The sequence below is a fragment of the Clarias gariepinus genome, chromosome 12 (genome assembly GCF_024256425.1).
Source record: "Clarias gariepinus isolate MV-2021 ecotype Netherlands chromosome 12, CGAR_prim_01v2, whole genome shotgun sequence".
In the NCBI taxonomy this organism is placed as follows: domain Eukaryota; kingdom Metazoa; phylum Chordata; class Actinopteri; order Siluriformes; family Clariidae; genus Clarias; species Clarias gariepinus.
This window is the reverse complement of record NC_071111.1, coordinates 4,638,705-4,666,047: the sequence shown is the minus strand read 5'-3', so window position 1 is coordinate 4,666,047 and position 27,343 is coordinate 4,638,705. Positions and strand designations below refer to the sequence as shown.

The window sequence follows — 27,343 nt, the reverse complement described above, 5'->3', positions numbered from 1 at the left end:
ATTATTAACTACTTCTGATGTTAATACTTTAAAATTAAAATATAACACAAATTATATAAAATGGGACACAATAGTTTATAAAACATATAGAAATGTTAAAATTAAAGATTAAACATGAATAATTATACAAAATTTACCAGAATATAAAATTTCATAAAATATACCGAACAGAACAAATGAACATAGGTTGTTGAGTTAAAATAAACTAATTATATAACATATTGTATATCAAAAACAAATACAATAATAAAAATAAAAAAAAAACGGGGAAAAATGATATTATTTAGTTTATTTCGGGAAAGCACCTACAACACAACAGAAAACCATCAAATAGTATGAAATTAATTCTAAATACAATTTAAATCAAAAAATTATATGAAATTATATTTAAATAGTGAAAATGTATTTAAAAAACACTATTTCCCCCAAAGACTCTCAACTCACATGGAGTCCTTGTCCTTCCTAAGGAACTTCATTTTTGTTACACACATACACACGTGTGTGTGTGTGTGTGTGTGTGTGTTCCATATCTCTCCTTGCTCCATACTCCCTCCTCTCGAGAGCTAGCAAGCTAATATACACTTCCATCGGGGAACTCTGTTGCTAAGCAACTGGGAAACATGAAGGCCGTGTATAAGCTATCTGGTGAGGGCTGAGCTAGCTAGCATGTAGCTGTAAGATGCAGTTCACACTAAAAACAAAATAATTCTGCCAAGAATGTACATTATTTTCTCAAATTATGAAAAGTCAACATTTTCTTGTGATGTTTATATTTTGTGATTTTTTTGTTTGTTTAACGCTTTAACATGGAAGTAAACAACACAGCACTGACACGTAGCTTTCATCACCATCTATCTACAGAATATTTGAAATAAATGTTGTGATACATATTTTTTGGCACCTCTGTTGTGGTACGTAGAGGAAGTAAAGGTCGCCGCGGTGCCCCGTTTTCCTCTCTTTGTTATCCGTCGCCATGGTAACAGTCTCCTCAGACAGGTTCGCCTCAAGAGTACAGTCTGCTCGACTAACGTTAAAATAACGAACAACACTGGCACATTTATATCAGGTGTGTATGTGTGTGTGTGTGTGTGTATATAAGAACACAAACAGATAGTGAAATGCTGACACCGATCCTAACATACTAAACAGCTCTGTGTGTGTGTGTAGCTGCCTGGTCCAGTCCGCACCACCGTGTAAAGCCTTTTTTTCTTAAAAAATCTGGACGTCGTTCTTTCTTTCTTTCCCCTTTAAACATACAGGCCTAAGCCGAGGAGGATGCTGGGTAAAAAGCTGGAAGGTGATTGGATCATGTGACTTCTTTTCCTTTAATTCTTTTCCTTTCCACTGATCGAGTCACCCTGGGTAGGAAAAGAGTCAAGTACAGTAAATAAATAAGCTAGTTAACTAATTAAATACACTTTTAAAGAATGACACTAAAACATAAAATACATCTCAGAATTAAATTAAACAAATGGAACATTAAAAATCATATTTTCCAAACTTACATTAAAACTCCATAATGTTCAGTCTGTTCCTATGTTCATTAAATAGCTACTGTATAAAACAGTATAAAGTACTGGACAAAATAAATAATCACACACAATTGAATAGAACTAAAGGCAAAAAAAATGTTAAAATAAAAAAAAATAAATTTCAAAGATGATGTAATATTAATAAATATTAATATCAATAATTAATACAAGCTAATATACAACTCCTGGGAAAAAAATGTGAATAGGGAGTGCAATGGCACACTGCTTTATCTGAGCTAAACGCTGAAAATGGCTCATTTCTTGTCCATATGCTTCCAAAGATGTGTGTACAGTATACTGCCTGTGACATCAGGGAGTGTGTGTGAGTGGAGGGGGCGTGGCTCAGGACAGCTGCCTGAGCTGCCCCTCCCCCTGCACACGAAACTCACAGGCACAGAGAATGTAACCAGCTGTCACTTCAAAGCCATCGGCACTCCCGTGATTCTTTCACTCATGTCAGAGGAACCGTAGGTGCGAACGCTTTGGTTCTGGGGTTGTTTAAGAGAGGAGGCTTTAAAATTATTGAGTGCAAGGTTGAGGTTATTCTAATGTTGTCCAAAAGAATTTTTAACCATGTGTCCACTTTACAAACCCCATTAAAGTCTATGGAGTCATTTTTGCGGTGATATCAAGGCCATTTTTGAAGGTGTAAACTTTTTTTGATCGATAGATTTATACAGATGTAATATCGTTTTCTGATCTATATATATATATATATATATACACACACCTTTTTGCAAAAAAAAGATTAAGGTAAAAATGGATTACAGGGTGAAATTGAGCCTACAAAATAAATCAACTGTGTAAAACAGATCAAAAGATTTTATATTAATTCATTAATTATATAAAGAAATAAAACTTTCAACTTTTAAATAACCTAAATATAATTACTACATAAAGCAAAACATATTTAATTCTAAATTATGGCGCACTACATTAGTAACATTAAGTTAAATAATAAAACATTAAATTAAATAATAAAACAAAAAAATAATTGAATTCTGCTAAACATTATTGTTTTATACTGTAAACAATATAGAACTGGGTAGAATGCAAGTTTCTAATAAAAGTATGCAATGAAAAAAAAAATCATGAAGGGGTAAATTATTTAAAAAGATTTTGCTCTGGGGCAGCAAAACCTGACCAGGTCACCTGCACCTGAATAACATCCATCAAAATGTAGTAACCTAGTGAACCAGTGTAGAAATATATCTAATGATGAAAACTTTAAAGCACCGATGGAAGTCTTTCTGGATCAGAGTGTCTGCCGAATGCTGTGAAGCTGCTGAAGTGAGATTATTCATCTGTACAGCGTAGACATCAGACTTTCTTCATTATTCTGTTGAAGGTAAACGATCACTCACCTCCTCCAGCTGAGCCGCCTTATGCGTTTCCACTCTCTGTTCAAATAAAGCACAGTAATACACATCACATCATCACTATGTCCACGTCACACACTATGAACATCAACACAGTCACAACCATCATAAACAATATTTATCTATATGCAGAATAATAAAAACTGAATATAGAACATAATGTACCAATTTACAAAAAAAACCTGGACATTTTTTTATATATATTCATATATCTCCTGAAAAATACTATAATGTGGCTAACATTAGCTTATTTTTAAAAGTCCCACTAATTCCCTTAAATATAAAAATCTGCTTTAAGGCACATCCATTTCACCCCAGATTTCCAGAAATTTATAATCTTAAAATATTTTTTATTAAAGCAGCGGTGCGCAAAATGCACTTGCAATAAACAGACCCTCAGCGTTCCTCTTCTCCTCCCAAAAACTCACCTGTGCTTCTAGTATGGAAGTATAATAGTGCCAAAATTCTCCAAAGCAAAATAGCAGGTTGAATTACATAAAATACAAAAAATCGTGTTGCAATAAAAATGTTTGAATTTTTCTGCATTGCAATTTAATCTGATTTGAAAAAAATCTTTACAATGTATTTACAATGTTTGAAATTTTTGCCACTGAAATTTATTGTGTTTGTATATTTCAAGTAAAAATGTAATCCAACCATTTAAAATTCAATGCAAAAATATTCAAGTTACTAAACTGCGGTTCAAAAATATTTTCAAGTGTTAAAAATACAATCTTCATTATTTTCCAATCTTACAAATTCAGGTCGACAAAAATTCAGGTCTTCACATCCGGGATATCACAGGAAGAGCAGTGGAGAGCCGATTGCTGCTGTCCGTGCCGCAGTGTACTTTAAAGTGTGCTTCCTGCTCCCTGTGTAGTCTACTTCTCAGAAACTACTTACCGATCGGAACGCAGCCCTCTTAACTAACAGGCTGGGTTGCCAGTTGCACAGTAAACGGTTAAAATGACTCCTCTGCCGTAAACGCTATATTCAACAGTAACAGTAAGACAGGTTATAGACTCCACACTGTGTATGTGTCAGGGGTAGCTCAGTGGTTAAGGCACAGGTTCAAACCCCACAACCACCAAGTTGCCACTGTTGGGCCCTTGAGCAAGGCCCTTAACCCTTAACTGCTCAGATGTATGTAAAAAAAAAATGTAAGTCGCTCTGGATAAAAGCATCTGCCAAATGCCTAAATGTAAATGTATATCTTACATACAGTCAGTACACACAGGATAATGTGAGAACTGACCAGAGTTACTTGTGCAATGATGGACAAAAACTACAAGATATATAAAAAGGATATAAATAAAAATATATAAATTACAATAAAAATAGAAATGGGGTTAATTGCAGTGCAGCCTTAAATGTACAATTTTATATGTGACAAAGTGACAGTGCGACAGGTATTAATGAGGCGCCGTTTTAACAGGCAGTTGTTTTAATATTAATTGTAGCGAGTTTATTACACCGTCCAGTATACAAAAAATATTAAATCAAACTTCACTCATGCACACACTTATGAAACGCTTGTGTACACACATATGAAACACTCACACATACATATATACTACTAACTGCTCAAACAACTACATAAAGACTTATGACTTCATACTGAATATTAAACTGAAATGTTGTAATTGCGTTGCATAAAATAATTTGTGACAAAAAAAGATTTTTATTATATTTTAATCAGACTGACAGTAAACCGTACTATCCACACTTTATGTTTTTCTTAATTACAGAGTTTTTGTGTTTCCCTTTATTTATAAGCAATATAAATTTAACAAAGTCTAAACAGCATGTATGTTGTTTCTGCTGCTGAGGGAATGAATCCCCTCTTTTTACTGAATGTGACTGAAACATTACCAAGCTCAGGGGCAGGAAACCCATCGCTCGCGCGTGTGAATGAAAGAGCGCCGGCTTTGCTTTGGATATAGCGTTTACGGCAGAGGAGTGATTTTAACACATTACACCCTTTATTGTGCAACTGGCAACCCGTCCTGTTAGTTAAGAGGGCTGCGTTCCGATCGGTAAGTAGTTTCTGAGAAGTAGACTACACAGGGAGCAGGAAGCACACTTTAAAGTACACTGCGGCACGGACAGCAGCAATCGGCTCTCCACTGCTCTTCCTGTGATATCCCGGATGTGACATCCTGCATTTTAGCGACTTGAATTTTATTAGTGACGTTTTATTATCTAGTGTCTAAACTAAACATGCCCTATTAGACCACTTTTACAAAAAAAGTCTGTGCAAGTGCAGTTTTTCCTCTGTTTGATTTTAGGGCCAGAAAAAAAAAAATCAATAAGTAAACTGAATAATAAAAAACACGCACTCAGATGACTTTTCGCTATAACTCCATGGCGCCTCATAAATGTTTATTACGGGTCTGGTAATAGTATTCAAACTTACAGATTGCCGCTTTAATCATGTCCCCACTACACGGTGGAGAATAGAGTTTATAATAATTATGTGTCCTACACACACCTCGTTTAACCACACACAGGTAGCTTTGATCTTGGTGATAGGTTCTTGTTGTAGTGGGCGTGGCTGGTCTTGCTTAATCTGTAGGTGTTATGTCTCTACAACCCCCAGGAGAGTCGCCTCTCTGGCACGCCCCCTTCCGTAGGCCTGTTCGTGGTCATCCGTGGCCATTCGTAAGAAGTCGTAGTCGGCTGACGGGCTACAGAAACCCAATGAGCCCTGAGGCTACAGCACAATCACAACGGCCCCTACGAGTGGGTACAGTGAGGTATGGTAGCATGTGCAGCACAGCGTACCACCATTAGCTATGACGAGCTACAAATCATGTGACAACCAATCGAAGGATTTCCACAGTCATGCCACGATTTTGAAACCGTAGCGATCTCTAGCTGAAAACTTTAAAAGTGCGAGACCTTTTGCATCACAGGATGGCAGGATGGAAGCGCTATCTGCCCTCTTCCACATGCAGGCTAGTGCGTTTGTGAGAGCATGCCCCCTTGACGTTAATAAGAGGTTCATTGGTAAAGCAGTCCCGTGTGAATAGGACTTTCAGACGAACCATGGTCATGTGACCAGTGAATGTGTTTCACCTGTTCTGCTCCAACCTTCTGCTCCTATGTAGAGGTTTTGTGATGAGTGCTTTTTAAAGATCTAAAGAACAGGGTGTACGTCGAGTTCGTCCTTAATTAAATCCATCAACAGAGAAAACGTGTGTGTGTGTTTGTGTGTGTGTGAGAGAGAGAGAGACAGCGAACTGTGTAAACACACATTAGTGATGCACGACTCTGTCTGATGCCTCGAGCCTGAATTAACCCCAAACCCACAGAGGCTTCATTCTTTATCTCTGGCTTTCTTCTGCTCTCCATCCTTCACCTCCTCTCACTCTCACTCTCGCTCCAGCCATCCCATTTTCTCCTTAATCAACACCACACTCTCTCATTTTCTCTCCTCATCTCATCCTGCCTGATCTGTCCGTTTTTTCTTACCTCTTTAACGTATAAACGAGTGAATGAAGGAGAGCAAGTGGGATTAGAAACCAGATTTAAACACACACACACACACACACACACACACACACACACTAATACATTAGTTAGACAGATAGATCCAGCACCTCGTCCACCATGTTAAAGAGTGATTTGAACTCAAAAACGCTTCTTAAAACTTAAAGAAAAAAACCCAAGAACCAAAAAACATCATTATAAACGAGACGTGTTCAAGTCAAACCAGGATTTTTGATTGTCCAGATTAACAGAACACAGTCCTGAGAGTAAAAACTCTCTCTATTTCTCTAGTGTTTAACTAGTGCTTGGACACCATCAAGGTAGAAAGTTTCCTCGGACTGCCTGCTTCATGTCTGACACGCCGGCCTCCCAGGAACTCCTTTAATGGCCCGAACATGTGGAAATGTCTTAAAACGACTTCAGAACTGCACGGGGGGCGCGGCAATAAGTGTTAACGTCAATCATGCTTTCCGACAAAAAAAAGTCCCGGCTTGACTTGAAAGAATATATTGTATATACCCTCCATAAACCGTTTATAAAATCATTTGCATGTTATCAAGTGTTTGTTTTCCCCACTCATACCCAGGGCATTAATAAATCACAAACAGGCTGAGCTTAGACATCTCCAAATTTTGTTCTTTTTTTTATTTTTTCCACGATTTGTTTCTGACAGTTGCTGAGAATCATGGGAGCCCGAGGCGAAAGCGTGCCGTTGCTCTCAATATCAATTTTCTCCTTGCTTTCGTGAAAAGTCATGTTTATAAACCACAGATCCACAGTATAGCAGCAGAAACTAGAGGAAAGAAAGAAAGCTCTAAGGGAACCGGACAGCCTGGCTCATAAAATGTTCATCTGATCATCAGATTCCATCCTAAACTCCATCTGATATAAAACATGACACGTGGAGAAGCCTGAATCTGATCTGAAATCTAGGAGAGATGAGCAAGAGATTACATCATCAGTGTTCAGACCTGAGACTGGGGGTGGAGTCTGAGCAAAAGGGGGCATGTCTGAGCTGAAGGAGGAGGAGGAGGAGGAGCTGAGGAACACCAGGGACATAACCCACAGAGATAAGTAAAAAAAAAAAGGATGTTTGTTTGGCGAATTAATCGACATCGTATTTAAACAGGAAGTTGAAGTGTTTGTTTTCTCTTACTGTCTCCCAGCAGCTCGTCTCCCATGAGGCCGTCCTGCCGGTTTCCCAGCACGAAGGCGAGGAAGGACAGGATGAGGGCGTCCAGGATGCCCATGATGGCCAGGATGTAGGCCCAGCGCACAGAGCACTCGCCGATCGTGTACTTATCCGTCTGCTCTCCGCACATCCGCTTCACCTGCTCCGCATCCCAGCCGTCAGGGTAGATGAGACAGCCCAGGACCAGGCATGTACCTGACACACACACACACACACACACACACAGAGCTCATCAGGTGTGAGTTATCAGACCAGCAGGTGCTGTTGTTCCTCCACTGTGATCATTTACAGCTTCACCACAAGCTAATTCAGTGCTAACACGTCCACTACTGAGAAACAGCGTGCAAATGAACAGAGACAGAGAGATGGACTAAAGAGCCAAATGAAGACTGGGTCCATAACTATGTCTTCTGTCCTTCTGTTCTTTCTTCTCTCTCTCTGTCTCAGTCTTTTCCTGTCTTCTTTGTTTTCTTTTTCCATGTCCCCTTGTCCAACCTTCTGCCTCACTCCATGTCTCCCTGTCTCTCTCTCTTCCTACTCTCTTTCTGTCCCTCTCCCTGGTTGTCTAACTGCGTCTCCCTTTTTCTTTCTTCCTGTCTCTCCCTATCTCGATGTCGCTCTCTATGTGTCTCTATCAGTGATAGGTCGTTCCTGAACGATTTGTTCTTTTTGAATGAGTCTTTAATGTGACTCAGAAGAATGAGTAGTCTCAGAGAGTGAGTAGGGACCTTTTATCCGAATCGGGTTTTTTTTGTCACGTGATCCCCATAGACGCTATGAAGTGCAACAGATTCAAAAGAACGAACGACTGGGACTAGAAGATATAAGAGGTGAGCTACTCATTCTGTTTATTAGAATATGTCCTTAGCTGCATTGTAATATTTTTATTACTGGAACTATAGCCAACATATTTGTATGTAGACGTGTTCAGAGTCTGTTTATTAAAAATTTAAAAAAAATATATATATATTTCTGATCAAAAGAACGAAATTAACTAAATGACCCGTAAAAGATACGTTCATATTGATGAACGAGATTCAAAGAACCGAATCACTAAAATGATTCAAACTTCCAATCACTAGTTTCTATCTGTCTGTCTCTCTCGCTTTGTCTGTCGCTCTCTCCATACCTGTCTCTCTGTGTGTCTCTCCATAATCTGTGTCACTCTATGTGTCTCTTCGTTTCTCTCTTTCTATCCCTCTTCCTGTCTGTCTCTCTCTTCCTGTCTCTCGAGTTCTCAAAGAGTGTCTCTTTAAAACTTCATCCTGCTTTCCCTCTCTCTTCCTGTCTCTCGCTCTCTATCTCTATGTCTATCTGTATGTGTGTCTCTTTATGTCACTGTCTATGTGTCTCTCTATGTGATGGCATTCGTTTAGCTAAAGCTCAGAAATAAGTCACAAGAAAATAACAGGAGTAGATAGATCAAAAAATAGATGAATAAAAATAAAAACGTGTATATAAATAAAATAAAATAACTGTCTATAAAATAAAAGAGTACAGACATTAAGTTAAAAGTCTCTCTCTGTACCAAGATTCAAGATTTAAAAGTCATGACAAATTAAAATCTAATTAAAATCTACACAAACACACAGTTGTCTATTTTTATTTTAAATAACGGAATAAAATAAACGGTGCTTTGATATTTTCCTTTTGTAATGTAAAAAAATGGAATTTGAATTCCAACTGCCACTTAATGATGTCACAGCGAGTTTCACACGCTGCAGCTGTGTTTATCTTTTCATCTCTGTCTCTCTATTTAAATTAAATGTTATTCCTTTTTTATTGTTACAAATATTAATATATACAAAGTGCAACAGAGACGAGACCTGAGAGACAGAATACTCTCTCTTTTTCTCTTCTGTTTGGCCAATTTTCTCTTTGTTTATAAGCGAATACAGTAAAAGATGTTTTGATGTTTTTCCCTTTGATGTTTTACATTTGAAATTGAATTCTAGCTGCAGTTTGATGATGTCACAGGGAGCGTCACAGCCGTCCAATTAGCAGCTATTTTCTTAGCTTTTTCTCTCTCTTGAATTTTCACATCCTTTTCTGTAACAGAAGACAACAAAAATTTTCCTACGGAGTTTAGACTTGATGATGTCACAACGACGATGTCACAGAAGGCTGTGGAATGTAGCGGCTGATGAGTAACGTGTTTTATTGAATTTACAGTGTGGAGAAGGAGGAGCAGCTCAACCTCCGTACAGCAGTGTTACGATAGGATGACGTGTGTGTGTGTGTGTGTGTGTGTGTGTGTGTGTGTGTGTGCGTGTGTGTGTGTGTGTGTGTAATTAAGGCAGATTTTTCCCTCTGCTGTGATAAACAGAGAGCAGAATCTTGTCTTTTCATTTCTGCATCAGAGAAGCTCATCTAAATTCAGATCTCTTTTCCTGTGTGTGTGTGTGTGTGTGTGTGTGTGTGTGTGCTTGAAGAGTGCTGATAGGAGTGTTTTAGTATTCCTCAGATGCAGGATGAAGGCGAGCGAGTCTTTTATCGTCGCCTCGTAGCTCTGTGCTGCAAGCTTCATCTGCTAAATCTCTCTTTCTCTATCTCTCTCTCTCTCTTACACACACACACACACACACACACACACACAGAGTACAGTGTGTTCCTATTGACTAAAACAGTAAGGCTTAAGGGACTGTAACTGAATCACTGTCAGGTGTGTGTGTGTGTGTGTGTGTGTGTGTGTGTGTGTGTGACTGGCATTTGAGCTCATCTGCTCTACAGGTTACCATAGTGACACACCCATGCCCCCTCCCACCATTGCGTCTGTGCCTGTGTGTGTGTGTGTGTATTCGATGGAGGTTAATATTCAATCACAGCCCGGAGACGAGCGGAAAGGTGTGTGGTTTCCATGACAACTGCTGAGGAGAGTGTTTGTGAGGCACACTGTGTGCAAATTCAGCTACTGTGGAGGTCACCTACGTCTCTGTGCAAGTGTGTGTGTGTGTGTGTGTTTTAGCCATTGCACAAATAAACCACTGCAAACAGTCGGACTCATGAACGACACAGTTATGTAAACAGTGATGTAAAATCACATCGTCCCCGAGAGACGCTCCACATTCACCAGGCGTCCTGAGCGCGATACAGCGCTTACTCAAGAGGAATCAGTGGAAATCACACAGCTGCTGCGTTAATCATCCAAACTCAAAGCTGGACTTCCAAAGCCTACAGTGAAATCCAAAAGTACTGGCACCCTCTAAGCAACGAAACTCATTCTATTACACTATATACGGTATATGTTATTCAAAAAATAAATAATATGGACGATATTAGGTGACATGCTGGGCCTAGTGACAACGCAAAGTTTTGTTTGGTACAAACAGCCAGCTAGCTAAAAATGTTCCAGAACAGAACCCGCTAGCTAAAAATGTCCTACAACAGAACTTGCTAGCTAAAAATGTTCCAGAACAAAACCCGCTAGCTAAAAATGTTCCAGAACAGAACCCGCTAGCTAAAAATGTCCTACAACAGAACTTGCTAGCTAAAAATGTTCCAGAACAGAACCCGCTAGCTAAAAATGTCCTACAACAGAACTTGCTAGCTAAAAATGTTCCAGAACAAAACCCGCTAGCTAAAAATGTTCCACAACAGAACCCGCTAGCTAAAAATGTCCTACAACAGAACTTGCTAGCTAAAAATGTTCCAGAACAGAACCCGCTAGCTAAAAATGTCCTACAACAGAACTTGCTAGCTAAAAATGTTCCAGAACAAAACCCGCTAGCTAAAAATGTTCCACAACAGAACCCGCTAGCTAAAAATGTCCTACAACAGAACTTGCTAGCTAAAAATGTTCCAGAACAAAACCCGCTAGCTAAAAATGTTCCAGAACAAAACCCGCTAGCTAAAAATGTTCCAGAACAGAACCTGCTAGCTAAAAATGTTCCAGAACAGAACCTGCTAGCTAAAATGTTCCAGAACTAAACCCGCTAGCTAAAAATGTTCCAGAACTAAACCCGCTAGCTAAAAATGTTCCAGAACAAAACCCGCTAGCTAAAAATGTTCCAGAACAGAACCTGCTAGCTAAAAATGTTCCAGAACAGAACCTGCTAGCTAAAAATGTCCTAAAACAGAACTTGCTAGCTAAAAATGTTCCACAAAAGTACTTGATAACTAAAAATGTTCCACAACAGAACCTGCTAGCTAACAATGTCCAACAACAGAACCCGCTACCTACAAATGTTCCACAACGAAACTAGTTACCTAAAAATGTTACCGAGCAAAACTAGGCAGCTAAAATGTCCAACAACAAAACTAGCTCCCACAATAAAACGAATAAAGAAGAGCAGTGCAGAGACACGGCCCTGAAGTTTCCCATCACTGATACCTCAATACAATACTGACATATACTCAGACATGCAGCTATTCTGAAAGACAGCATCTTTTATTCACACACGCACGCACACACACACACACACACACACATCCCTCACTCTTTGCTGCTTGACATTTCCCAATCTGCCTCTCATTATTATTCTGCTGTTGGTCATGGTGAAGCTCATTGCTTGTGTTTCAAAAAGGGAAGAGGAAAAAAAAATCCCACCTCACACCTAAGGTAGCAGGATGTGATGTCAGAGCCCTACAGCCAATCACACGTGACTTACAGCTGTGCAAATGTTCACATTCAGACTCACAGCTGTGTGCTGCTGACACTTCAATAACAGCCTCAAGGTCAAAGCGGTGAAAAATTCCACTGCAGATACAGTATATGATGTTACGGCTGCTCCAGGGCAACATAAACTTAAATTTTATTATTTTATCTTATTTAAATAATAAATCATTTATTTCAAGGACTAAACTGTGATTTTGTGCTCTTTATCAGGTTCAGGCTGAGATAAATGATAAATTGCATTATTATTTTAATCCTCGCTTGCAGAGAAAGAGTGGAGAGATAATAATGATTATGATGATCCTTATTAGTGTTTTATATACAGCATATACATATACAGTATATACACACAGTGAATTTACATAGCATTTTTAATCTTGTCTGCATATTAAGTTACTTGTACACACTCTGTGTAATATATCTTTCTTAAATTGTATGTATCTCATTTCAGTAATGGCTGTATCCGGACTCTCTCCCAGGAACGCTGGAAGTGAGGTGGGAATACATCTTGGATTGAACACCAGTTCATTCACAAACAGTCACAATAAGGCACAATGTAAAATCACCAATCCATCCACAGGTGTGGATGGGGGGGGTGGGGGGGGTGAACTAGAGAACCATGCATGAACTGTGGGGCTGTAAGAGGGTGAAACATTCCTCACTGCACCACCACGCTGCCCTTCATAGAGCTGTACATCAAATGAACACAGTGACAATGAGGACCGTCCACTAGAGGTCACCCTTGAGTCCTGCACGTCGTACCATCTGCACCCTACTTACGTTAGGCTGGATTCAGTGTTTAAGCTCATTTCAAAATGTCCCACAACAAAACTAGATTCATTTTTAAAATCTGTTTGATTAAAGGAGTCTCACAATAAATCCAGTTATCTGCTAATGACTCGCAACAATGCTGGCTTAAAAAACTCACAACAAGGCTAGTTAGCTATAATTTCCAGCAACAAACCTAGTTAGCAAAAATCTCCCACAACAATGCTAGTTTAATAAGGAATTTCCCAGAACAAGGGAACTAAGATGCTAAAATTCCCCCAAAGGAAAGTTAGTGATTAGCATTGTAAAATTATTACAACAAAGTTAGTTAAAAATTCTAAACTAATAAAGGTAGCTTCTTCTTCTTCCTTTATCCCTAGCTAGTGGCTGGTGGAGGGGACTGGACCTGTACCTTGCTGTGGGTGTCGCAGGATTCCGGACTAAACTCCTGGCATTGTTTATGTTCAAACAGCGGTCGTTCAGATCTTCCTCGATGTTCTTGAAACAGGTTTTCTTCGGGGCCACTTGCTGGATCTTCCACTGGGTTGGTCGTTTTCGGCAGAAGTCTTTGCATGGTAGTCGAGTGGTGTTTATTTAGCAGATGTGACCGAACCACTGCAGTCTTTGAAAATGCTCTTCAATGGTTGCTTCATAGTTGCACCACCCATGGACGACTTTCTTTTGAAAACAGTCATAGATGGGAATTCCCAGTTCTAAAGCAGGCATCGCATTTGAAAAACCTTCAGCTTGTTAAGATCGGACCTACCCTGAAAAAGTCATTAGACCCCCCTACAACTAGGCTACTTAGCAAAAGATTTCCTACAAAGCTAGCTATAAACGGCTGAAACAGACACAGAAACATCAGTTTAGCTAAAAATTACAAATTAGTTACAAATATCCCACAACAAAGCTAAAGAGCTACGAATGATACAACCTCTGCTTCATCACGCCACCCGTTTGTCGATCATTTTATGCTAAAGAGCACCACACATACAATGTTTATTACTTACATAATCTGTTCAATGCATTAGCATGTTATACGTTAGTTACTGTGTATTAGCATGTTACACGTTAATTACTGGTACTAGCATGGTATAGGTTAATTACTGGGTATTAGCATGCTACACAATTGGTAATTAGCATACCCTCTAGTCCCTTTTCCTCGCTGCCTGTAATACCTGCATAATCACCCACACATTTGTCTTCCTCACTAACATGGATGTGACTAGCTTTGTTTGACATTTCGTCCCATAATTCAATTCAAGTCAATTTTATTTGTATAGCGCTTTTAACAATTGTCATCATCGCAAAGCAGCTTTATACAATCAAAATAATTATTTAAGTTTGTATGGAATGTGAACGTGTGTGAATCAAAATGGTCAGATTGTCCCTGATGAACAAGCAGAGGGCGACAGTGGCAAGGAAAAACCCCCTGAGATGTTAATAGGAAGGAACCTTGAGAGGAACCAGACTCTACAGGGAACCCATCCTCATCGTGGTGAAACAGAAAACAGGAATTGATCTGCATTCATACTGTGTGTTAGGTGGTAGGCAGTTCAGCCATAACAGTTGATGTTTATTGATGGTAATAGGGAGTCCAGGTACATCATTATTGGAGGCTCAGGTAGACTTGTAGGAAATTCTCTCCCTAACTGTTATAGGTATTGATTCAGAATGAAAAGTGAGGGATGTTGAATTCGTTCAGAGAGAGAAAGCGAGAGAGAGAGAATTATATAATGTTTTGCAAATGGTTTATTATTTAAAATGTTATTCCAGAAGAATGAGAAATAATTTTTTGCACGTTACTAACTAGCCAAATCCTCCACACTGTTGAACTTCCATCATGCTACTCTTCCTCCTCTTCATCCTCCTCCTCTCTCTATCACCCAGTGGCTAGAGACAGTCGGTCAGACAGCGTTTGATCTCGGCTCTGCTGCAGACTCGACACGGGGTTTTACATCCTGATCTGTGATCAAAGAGTTTGTCCTGATCTGCATGTCCTAACTGCTCACAGCAGCCGTCCTTCTATAGAAATCCACCAGCGTGCGGCGTACAGCCGAGCTCATCATCACCACCATGCATGTACAGAAGACCGCTGGGAGAAAATCCAAAGACATGGGCATGGACGCTGAGACAGTCTGCTAATAATGTGAAGCTGAGAGGGATGATGATAATGAGAGCTCTTCCCAGCATGCACTGCAGAACACCAGGAGTTTCTGACAGACGATCATTAATACACTCGCAACACATTTTTTTAACAGTTTGCAAATCTTATAGCAGTGTTATACTGTTGTGTGTACAGTCTTCCTTATATGATAACCACACTAACGTTTTAATTCATGAGTAATTATGACATAATCATTATAATGACATCATCTATTAACCCTTTACAATAATAACAGCTGTCTGTAAATATTTTCATGGCTAAACCCATACTATAAGTACTTACGTACAAACTTATGAAATAGCAATCAACAAAAAATCAACATCAAAGCATGTCCATGGCATGTGTACTGTACATTTAGCCACATCCATAAAGCACCATAAAATACAAGGTTGTGCAAGAGAGACTTCAGTACTGCAGCAAATCAGCTGGGCTTGAGTTGATTGACGGTGGTATCATCGTTATTGTATCACATCGTTGTTTAAACAGGGTCACATACACTCACACTCTTATTCACACACTACATCCAATTAGCCTAATTAGCATGTCTTTGGACAACATGCAAACTCCATGCACACAGACCCAAGGCGGGAATCAAACCAGGACCCTGGAGCCAGCGTGCCGTCGCGATAGTATCATGAATCACTTATTTATTACAACCATCACAATGCTAAAGTGGCAAAACCCGCAGTTCCTCAAAGGATCATTGGGGGTTGGGCGAGGGAGGGGGTGGGTTCTGGATTTTTAGGTAACTCATAAGTTACAATCATATTAAGCCATAAAATTATACATAATTGGGGTGTGGCCAATTGCAGGTGTCAAACCACTAGCTCTCTGCTATGCATCACTTTAGCTAACAAGCTAACCAAAGACGCTGTAGTTAAACTTATCACAAGAAATGCTAGGTAGCTCACTAACTGAGGTAAGTTGGCGTGTTCCAATCAACAGACAGGCACCTGAGATTTAGGCGACAAACAGAGCTTTAAAACTTTCCATTTCTCTTTATTCAGTCTGTGGTCAGATACATTCGATTTGTAAAAAATATCAGTAAACAGCTTTTCTTCAGCTTTAAACCTACAAAAATAAATAGTGAATCTTAATCTCCTGAACCTCCTGAAACATGTAGGAATTATTTCAGTTTCATAATGATCTCAGCTACAGATAATCCTACATCAGGTTTACTGACCTTCCTGACTTCAGTTACGCAGCAGTCCTGAGCTGATTTTTTCTTGCTGTAATGATAACAGTACATGTTTGTGATATGTGTTACATATGTTTAGCCACGCCCCTTATTATATGTATGGTCTCAAGGCCACAGGTGATCCTGTCATTATGGCTTCCACAGACACACACTAACTCCTTCTCATGTTATAGGGTGCTATTAATTTAGTTTTCTCATTAACAACTAGTCTAATTTGTGATCTGTATATGAATCACAGTAACTTATCGATCTGAAGCAGGTCAGCTGAGGTTCTCGTTCAGAAAGGAAATATTTCCTGAACTAACTGAATTTCCATGAACAAGCCATTCCATGTGTAAATGCACCAGTGAATGATCTGGCAACCCTGTCTCTGGCTCTTACAGGTCACTGTGTCCTTGGTCGCCTCCCTCTGCAGATGAGGATTAAATCATTAAATCTCTCTCTCTCATTCTCTCTGATATACAAAACCCTCACTTTCCATACAAAACTCAACACTGCCTTTATTTACTGCACGATTTACCGTTTGATTAAAGTTTTTACTCTAAATGACAAAAGACAGGGTATTTATTTGTCTTTTTGCTGTATAAACAGCGTGTTGGTGCTTCAGCAGCTGTGTAATCAAAGCGCTGGCGCTGCTACCAGATTATAAAAGAGGGACCGAGCATGTGAGGACAGTCTCATTTTAGTCTTCTCCCTCATGCTTCTGACTCAAAACAGGAACTCTTGTCCTTCACTCCTCATTAAACTCACTCCAGCTGCTCTCGGATTCAGCTGTGATCAGTCAGGATGAAAACCAGCCACATCATAATCCAGCAGAGGGAAGAAGCTCTGTCCCGAACACCAGAACACTGAATCTGCTCCAACAAGACTTCCTGTACTGACAACCACAGAGGCCACGCCTCCTTCACGTGACTGACACACACAGTAAAGCCACGCCTCCTTCACTCAGTCTGACAGGACACACACAAAGACCCCGCCTTCTTTACTGAGACTGACAGGACACACACAAAGGCCCCGCCTCCTTTACTGAGACTGACAGGACACACACAAATGCCCCGCCTCCTTTACTGAGACTGACAGGACACACACAAAGGCCCCGCCTCCTTTACTGAGACTGACAGGACACACACAAATGCCCCGCCTCCTTTACTGAGACTGACAGGACACACACAAAGGCCCCGCCTTCTTTACTGGGACTGACAGGACACTCACAAAGGCCCCGCCTTCTTTACTGAGACTGACAGGACACACACAAAGGCGCCGCCTTCTTTACTGAGACTGACAGGACACACACAAAGGCCCCGCCTCCTTTACTGAGACTGACAGGACACACACAAAGGCCCCGCCTTCTTTACTAAGACTGACAGGACACACACAAAGGCCCCGCCTCCTTTACTGAGACTGACAGGACACACACAAAGGCCCCGCCTTCTTTACTGAGTCTGACAGGACACACACAAAGGCCCCGCCTTCTTTACTGAGTCTGACAGGACACTCACAAAGGCCCCGCCTTCTTTACTGAGACTGACAGGACACACACAAAGGCCCCGCCTTCTTTACTGAGACTGACAGGACACACACAAAGGCCCCGCCTCCTTTACTGAGACTGACAGGACACACACAAAGGCCCCGCCTTCTTTACTGAGACTGACAGGACACTCACAAAGGCCCCACCTTCTTCACTGAGACTGACACACCGAGGACACACCCCATCCACTAAGACTGACAGAACACACACAGAGGCCACGCCTCCTTCACTGAGACTGAAACATACAGAGGCCACGCCTCCTTCACTAAGACTGACAGAAATAGAGGTCATGCCTCCTTCACTGAGACTGAGACACATAAGCCACAATTCCTGGTCTGTATATTTACACCGTGTCTCAATCAGGAACTAAAAAAGGTTCCTGGAAGCAAATCCAGGCCTGGTTCCTCTGGTGGGAATGAAATGAAAGTTCCCTCAGAGTTCCTGAAAAAGCTTCCAGAATCACTTCTGAAAATTGGACCGAATAGGTTTGGCTCGTGACCTTCACATCTGATAGATGTTTAACTTTATGTTACACAAATAACATCATGTTTGTCGCAGCGGCTTTTTAGGAACGTTAATAAATGTTACATCATGTCTTTAAACCATCTTTCAGCTTGCTATATGAGACAACACGGTTGCCATAGCAACCAAGAAAGACAGGCAAGCGAATAACAATACAATCAAAAGTGTTGTCAGTTTTAACAAAAAAAAAAGAAAGAAGGAAAGAAAAGAAGTTGTTCACATGACGACGCATGGAAAGACACATCTGACTAGGTTTCTGACAAACAGTTCCCAAAAGGTTCCAGGGTTCCAGAAGAAGGTCCCTGTACCTATAGGAGAGCTCCTGGGTGTGAAGAAACGTCTCCTGCAGTGATAATATGCCTCAAGCCCGTCTTTCGTATCTGTTTTATTGTTTTGTATCTGGTATTTTATTTTGTAATTAAACCCACGTGTCGTAAATATTGGCACCCATGTCCAGTCTGCTCTGTTTAGCTGATTGTGTAATCTCTAACCCCATGCTGGTCTGAGCGAACGTCTGATGGCGAGTGTTTATGCTAATCTCAGCTCGCTCCTGTGCACCGCTGTGAGTTTGGACGAAGACGCTGTGTTCTTTTTGGCACGGCGATGTGAACGTTTTTAATCAGGCTAAGCACAGGTCCAACTTTCCGTCTGATTTTAGGACACGTCTACTGAGGGTTCTTGTCTTTTTTAATGTTATTTGTTGATATTTTTTTTCTTTCTGCTCTGGGGACAAACACACACACACACACACTCACTCTCTCTTTCTCTGCATTTACATCCTTTACGTTTTACCATGTTCATTTCAAAGCTAACAGGTGTAAAATGTACAATATTTTTATTTTACGAGCATTAGCACTTAATAATTATAGTTACAATAATAATTTTAACCTTCATGATTGAGAAAAACACAGAATTCCATAAGATGATTCATCAGCCTGGGAATGCTGGGAATGTTCTAGTAACATACTCAAAAAATTCATTGTATAATTATTATTATTATTATTATTATTATTATTTTTACAGTTGCTTCCGACCGAGTAATCTGATTGGACGAGAGGCGTTATTCCATGAGGGCTGATAATAGACAGTAACAGCACTGTGAGGTGTAAGTAACTGCATGTATAAATGGGCGTGTCCCAGGTGTTGTCCAGTGGTTAATGACACTAACTGTGTGTCTCAGCGTGGGTGAGAGTAGGATTGTACGGTCCGCAGTACTAAGGAGAGAGCAGCTGCCTGTTATTTTAAAAACATCACAGGCTAATTTTCATTCTGTACTTGTGGAATGTTCTTACATCCTGACGCAAACTTTTTCTACAACCAGATGTTTTTTAAATGTTTAAAAAAGCTATTTTTAAAATATTAAACAATGATCTTATTATTTGTTCATTACTTACGGAATATTCTAATACAGTGCTACCTCCGCATATGAACGCCCCACCTTGCAATGTTTTTTAAGAACTAAAACTTTGCAAAAAAATGTGCCTCGGCTTGTGAAGCATTTTCGGTGTACAAGCGACCGAGCTGGTTTACTTCTGGTTGCACGTACTTAGTCTATCAAAAATTGTCTGTCACTGGAAAGCCAAGCAAAGTAAGCTTACATATTTTTTGTGTTTTTTTCCCCTGCATTTTGTGTAAGATTTAGTGAAGACACAGGATGTTATCAAGAACAATAGCAAGAAGAAAAGACAGCCGCTTTCAGTTTGGTTTTTAAAGCAGCCGGTGCCAAGAGGAATCATAAATTAAGGTTAAGTAAGATTTAATATCTATTTATTTTATATTTTACTTGACTGACATGTCTTTTCTAAACGTTTAGATTGTTTCTATATGCAAAAATATAATTATAGTGTTGGAAATTAGTAATATTTTTGGCTGGAACAGATTATCTGCATTTACATTATTTCGTATAGGACAATGTGTTTCACAATACGAAACATTCTAAAGCAAAACGTTATCACAAAAACAGCTTTATAAAGAGCTTTGATTTACAGTAAATGTTCTTTAAATGTTGTAGGATTGTGATTTTTGAAACATTACAGCTTGACCATGTTTAATATATACTGATTGTTCTAAAAACTTTTTGAGGTTGTTATTTTTGGCAGAGGTTGTTTTTTTGGTTTTATTTTATGTATTTTCAATCATCAGAGTCTGACCTTCTTCTAATGTGTCCAGTATTTACTCAACGCTCCAGTAATGTTCAGAAGCAAGCTGTTCCTACAGCAGATCGAAACACTAATCTAAACCTGATGAATAATTTACTGAACACACTCTGTTAGACGTGTAGATATCATTTTAACACACTCTATTAAATATATATAACAATTATAATTTTATGGTCGAAATGCTGCAAATATGCCTTTAATAGTTCATTATGTGGCGTTATATAGCTAGGCTAACTCCTAGCAGGCTAGTTAGTGCTAATAAGCGGTCCAGAAAGCTTCTGTGGGTAAACTATGTTTTTGTACTTTTTATATTCTCAGTCTTCTCACACGCACACACACATACACACACACACACACACACACACTACTGAAATCATCAGCACTATGACCTTGATCATGAGTGATCAGGTCTCCCACAATCCTCAGCACAGAGGGATGAACCTACGGACACAGAGCGGATTAGCACTCGCGGGAGTAATGGAACACGGCTATTATTACCGGCTCCTCGCTTACGGCTAATGCCAGACCTCTGATAGCGTCAGTGGCCTGCGACGGATGCTGAGTGTGAGCTGAATCACAACAGGACACACCGGGACACGCGCTAATACCAGAGCCGAAGCTCGCTCCTGATTAAGACACGCTCGTCTTTAAGGAGGAATCCTGGTTCATTAGCGCTAATAAGCAATCTGTTAGCCTGTCCTGGTGCACCTCTGTACAGCTTTATCCTGAAGAACAGAAACTCCAGAAATAAAGTAACGCTTGAGATAATGACTGTTTCATTGTCCAAGACAGCTGTCTCATAAATCAGCAAAAGAACAGTGTTTCTGTGGGCTTAGGAATACAAAAATTAAGGAAATCAATCCACATTCATCTAAATCACTGTAATGCTTTAATAAATTTTTTCAGCGTGGAAATGAGCTCCACTCCTAGTCGAACTGGTGCTAAACTCTGCCCACTTTTCTCAAAAACAAACAAACAAAAAAATTATTCCTGATATATAAATAATTTTAACAAAAGGGAACGATAAAAGCTTGTCTAAATTCAGGGTCGCAGGGGGCCTGAAGCCAAGAGAAGAGAGTTAGGGCATGAGGGGGGTACACACTGGACCGGGTGCCAATCCATCGCAGGGCACACACACACACTACGGGCAACTTGGGAATGGCAATTAGCCTAACCTGCATATCTTTGGACTGTGGGAGAAAACCGGAGTACCCAGAGGAAACCCACCAAGCACAGGGCGAAACTCCTTGTCCCCACACACACAGCACGAGGCAGGAATCGAACCCGATTGGGAATGGAACCCAGAACCTGGAAGTGCAAGGCGACAGTCCTAACCACTAACCACCAACCACTTACATACTGCTGCTTTAAATTAAAACCAAACTTAAGAGTTGTTTGAATCATGAATGTTTATTTTCATTAAAAATGTTTTTTTTATTAGCAGGTGTTTGTTTTTTGTCATTTATGTAATTTAATTTATCAGATGTTTTATTATCATGTGTATTCAGCTTGTCTCTACATTTCCCAACCAAAATCCATAATAAACCTGCTTTCTTCTACTTGCGTTACATAACGTTTATTCACACACAAAACCAGTCACAGAAGCAAGAACACACATCTGATAATGTTACATCATCTTAAACAACACACTGTCTCTGCAGTCCTCACTCCTGAGTGGTTCTGAACCGCCTTTGAACCGTCCGTGTTCTTTTATTTCTGACTACAAAGCACAACTGTCTTGTAACGCGCAGGCTGAATCCCAAATCCCTCTCTAACCCCTGATCAAGGGCACTACAAGGAACATGACAATAATCAGCGGAACAGAACATATTGGTTGCTATGTTATCGGGAGATCATCGGGGAATCGTTCTGTTACTGTTTCAGCTCCTGAATATACCTTGAACATAATCATGTAAAATATCTACCAGCCTGAATCACCGCCGGTAATGACGTCATGGTAGTGGTCATGTGACTGCACAGGACATGTGACGTACCAGTTCCCTAGCTAGTGCTGAGTTTACGATTAAGCCGCTGAACTTCATCCAACAAAACCTGCACTTATGGACAAAAAAAGTGACAAAAGTGTTGGCGCCCCTGGCTTCACTCGGTCACGCACCGAGGCAGATATTTTTAATGAACTTTTCCATTATTAAATCTCTCATGATGTCTGGGAGAAACCAAAGCAACTACTGGCCTCTAATTAAAGCTTCGCACCCGCGTGAGAGCGACACACAGGTACAGAGCGACTCTCTCGAGCTGTCATCGCTGCTCAGCTGATTCCTGATTCAGATCTCAGAGGTGTTAAAGCACATACACACTGGAGACGATTTCAAGCATAAGAATGTGGAAACACCACACACACACACTAAAAACACACACACACACGCACACACACTCTGCCTCCTGATTGGTCAAACAGAATGGAGAGAATGGTGTGATTAATATCAGATGTATATTCTTAATTTTTTTAAGAATATGCATCAGCGGTACAGTCGTTACGTCCTATGTGTTGAAGTGCTCACTCTAGGGTACGACATTACACACTACCTAGGGCACTATATTCTCAGGGATATGGATCCAGCCAGAGAAAATGAACGACTCTTCGTAATTCTTTTGGGATTTAAAAAAACTAAAGTATTGGCCATTCACATAAACTTGCAGCACCACACGATTGTATTATGTGAAATTGTTCTTCATTACTCACAGACAAAGGGTCCGGGGATCAGATTGTGACATTTAGAGGTAAAGTTACAGTCAGCTCCAGAATTATTGGCATCCTCAATAAAGACCCATATATACTGTATAATGAACCAACACACACACACTATTTATTGAGCGAGCTTCTGTGATATCGATATTGGATTTGAGAAATCCGGTTCCATATGACATTTGAACTCACACTCTTCCCATCATGATCCCACTGAGTCTCCATTTAGAGATTTACAGTCCACATCAGGAGCCTGGAGGGAATTAGGAAAATGGCAGCAGTGTGGTTTTTTTTTTTTCTTTGCCTTTCAGAAGAAAAAATGAAATGTCTAGAGAGCAGCCGGCTTTGCAGAAAACGCTTCAGGCTTGTGTGTTAAGATGACACGCACACACACACACACACACACACACACACACACACTGACAGAGCAGTCATTTAAAAACATGTCAGGGCTTAAACTGAGCACCTGGAGGACTCCGCGTTCATTTCAGGAGCTGCAGATGTTTAGGGAAAAAAAGAGACAGCTTTTCTGTTCAGATAGAGAATCAGTTATAGATTAGGTAAGGGATAAAGCACTTCTGTAAGTGGAAACTAATCAACCGCGAGGAGCTGTGATGATGCAGGTTATGATTATTTTTATATAACAGCGCAGCCCCGTGTGTTTTATTCCTTCTAGACCACAGCTGTCATGTCATGTTGTACTTTTGATCCATTTTGAGTTATATTTTGAGTCTCTACTTTTATAAAACCAACAAACTGCAAGTTTTACTTCTGACACTGGAGACTCCTTCCACTAATGACGCATAAACACACTTCTCCGGACAGAAAGCTTAAAAATATGAATGATGTTTTATGATCTGTTTATGTGGAGTGTTTGAAGTGAACAACAGTGTGAATGAGCTGTTGTTATAGAAACAATATGTTGTTGGAGGTGGTCTTTAGGTTGCTCCTGTCAAGGAGTCGCCACAGTGGACCATCTGCACACAAACTGAGACAGGTTTTACACCAGATACCCTTCCAACCCTCATGTTTTCTTTATCTGAGCTTGAGACCAGCACTGCAGTCAAACTCGGGCTTTACGCATAGCGGCAATAAACCTACCGATGGCATCAATATAAACCACGTAGTTGATCCTCATGAGATCCAGAATCTACTGCGGTGTCCGCTGCAATGTCTCCTCACTTATTAGCACCTGCTAACGATTAACTTAAACAGCGTCTTCAAACAGGAAGAAGAGTGGTAAAGGAATTACAGTTTATTCATCGTCCTTTAAAAGTCCTCAAATAAGGAAGGATTGTACAGAGATACTGTATGTCTAAATCCAATCCTTATATGAGGACTTTTAGTTGCAACTTTTTAGTTGTAGTTGGGAGAAAATGTCATGTCCTTATATGAGGACATTCAGGTCTCAAGAGGATAAAAAAAAAATCAACACATGCTGACTAATCGGAATTCAACATTGGGATCACTGGCTCAGGTGGTTCAAGGTTTGATTTTCGGACCTATACCGATCAGCCATAACATTATAACCACCCTCCTAATATTGAGTTGGTCCTCCCTTTTTTACCAAAACACTGATGCACTGTGTGTTCTGTCTCCTTTCCATCAAAACCAGCATTAACCTTTTCATCAATTTGATCTACACTATAGGCACTTCTGTTGAATCGGACTAGTCTGTCCAGCCTTCCCTTCCTGAGTGCATCAGTGACCCCTGGCCGCCCATGACCATGACACCAGGTCACCATTTTTCCTTCCTTGGAGCACTTTTGGTATGTCCTGACCACTGCAGAACAGGAACATCACACAAAAGCTGCAGTTTTGGATTTGCTCTGAGACAGTGGTCTAGACATCATAACCCAGCCCTTCTCACATGGAGGAAACAGTTAAAATAACTTATTCCAATGGAACCTGGAAGTGGGTGGGATATATTAGGCAGCAAGTGAATCGTTTTTTTACTGAAGTTGATGTTTTGGAAGCAGAAAAATGGGCAAGCGTAAGGAACGACTTTGACAAGAGCCAGATTGTGATGGCTAGAGGATTGGGTTAGAGCAACTCCAAAAAGTGGCTTGTGTTTTTGTTCCTTTTAAAATCAACAGGGGGTGTAGTAACTTTTGCACTCAACTATGGTTACTGGTTCCTATAGATTGAATTTTTTTTTTAGCATATTTAATTTTTTTGTCTATGTAAAAACTCATAGGGTGCACAAACTTTTTACCTAAGCTGTATCTCGGCACATTTCACTTCTAACGATTTATTAATATACATTTTTTTTCTGAAATCTGAAAACGTAAGTGCAGGTGAGACTTCTTCTCAGTTAAGAAAAAAAAAAACAAGGGGACACAAACTTTTGTACATATGATTTTTGATGACATCATCAACCGGCTGGATGATTGAATGGAAGTGTGTTTTATTGAAAAGGTCACACTAGCACGCTCTGATCTTGAACAGCAGCTCGATGTCCATAAGCAGATTAGACACTCAAGCTGATTGGATTTTTTCTCTGTAGGAGACACACACACACACACACACACACACACACACACACACACTCTACCAAGCTCTAATATCTGTTTTTCCAGCTAATCAAATCAACATCTGCAGAACAAACAGGCTTCTCAATACCTGTGACTGAAACACAGTGTCTGGATAATCTGCATGATGCTAATCTGCACAACGCTTCCATTACTTGCTAGCTACATTAGCACTGTATATTCACTGTGTAAAGTAAAGTGATGACTGAGATTATTCCAGAAAACAGAAAAGAAGCTCCTGAGATCCTTCATGTGGCCCTTAGATCGGACTGTTTCTCCTGAAAATCACAATTTCCACTGGTATATATTTAAAAAAAAAAAAATTTTTTTTAACATACTGCATCTTTAATTTCTGGACCAGAAAACTGTGAACAGAAAAAAGGAAGAAAGCTATTTGCAAGAGCTGTTTTATGATGACATCATAAACCATAGTTTTTCCCCATTAAAAGTCATGTGATTGTTACAGATGTGAATATATAAAAAGTGACATACTGCAGCTTTAAACTGTTCTGACAATATTACAAGCATGTGATTCATTTCTGGACCAGAAAAATGTAAAACATGCGCTTCAAAGCTGCGTATAGAGTGTGTTACATGGCAATAAAACACATCACAGTCTTTATTCCTGACTCTTTATGTCTTAATATTTTTTATGCAGCTTTTAACAAATTGTAACTGATTTCTGTCCCAGAAAATGTCTACAAGGGCTGGAAGAGGATGACACACTGCAGCTTTAAATAGGTGTCACTGTTCTAAATGGTGTGCCTGGTATTTAATACTACAGTATAATCATATGACTGATTGCTGAACCAGAATAATGCAAACAAGAGGTTGGAAACAAGCTATCATTGTAGCATCATGATGGTTCATATACTTTTTAAAAAAAAAAAAAAAAAGAAAAAGAAAAAATGTGCATACTGCAGCTTTAATCTGTTAAGATGTTATAAGCAAGCAATTCATTACTGAATCTTAAAAATGTAAATAAGCTAGAAATATGCTAATATGTGGTATGCTATAATAGTTTTGTTTTTCATTCTTTACATCATATGATTACAACATTTAAAAAAAAGAATACTGCAGCTTTAACCAGTTGTATCTGGACCAGAACCATGTACATAAACAGTGGCTTTAACAGAAGCTGATCTTCAGAGATTTGTTACACTGCCACTGCACATCCTGAGCTACATTTTTTCCTTTGCGGTGGTTGTTATAGGTTGGGAAATCCTTTTTTTTTTTTTTTTAAATGTGCATACTGCAGCTTTAAACAGTTGTGACATATGACTACATTCTGGAAAAGAAAAAAAATGTAAGCTGGACTTTAAAAATAAAAAATTAAGGAAATAATTGCTGCTTTAACCCAATCTCTGGACTGGAAAAATATAAACAGGGCTTTATAAAATCCAATGTATACTAAAGCAATTGTAACTACATTAAATATATTTTTTCTTTAGTGAAATGATTAGATCAGATCAGGAAATATTTTAAAATAAACAAATGACATACTGCAGCCTTAACATGAATTATGTTATTTATGTATATGAATAATTTCTGGACCG

General features: G+C 39.6%; 1 protein-coding gene across 1 annotated transcript in view; it reads right to left on the bottom strand.

The window, feature by feature from the left end:
- Nucleotides 1-322: 322 nt before the first annotated feature.
- lhfpl3 (LHFPL tetraspan subfamily member 3) overlaps nucleotides 323-27,343 on the bottom strand; it is a 28,771-nt gene continuing 1,750 nt past the window's right edge. The window contains exons 2-4 of the mRNA XM_053508773.1: nucleotides 7,560-7,790; nucleotides 2,897-2,932; nucleotides 323-1,358 (exon numbers count right to left, since the gene is read on the bottom strand). Coding sequence (XP_053364748.1) covers nucleotides 2,916-2,932; nucleotides 7,560-7,790 — 248 coding nt within the window. The 3' untranslated portion in view covers nucleotides 323-1,358; nucleotides 2,897-2,915. The remainder of the gene's footprint in view (nucleotides 1,359-2,896; nucleotides 2,933-7,559; nucleotides 7,791-27,343) is intronic.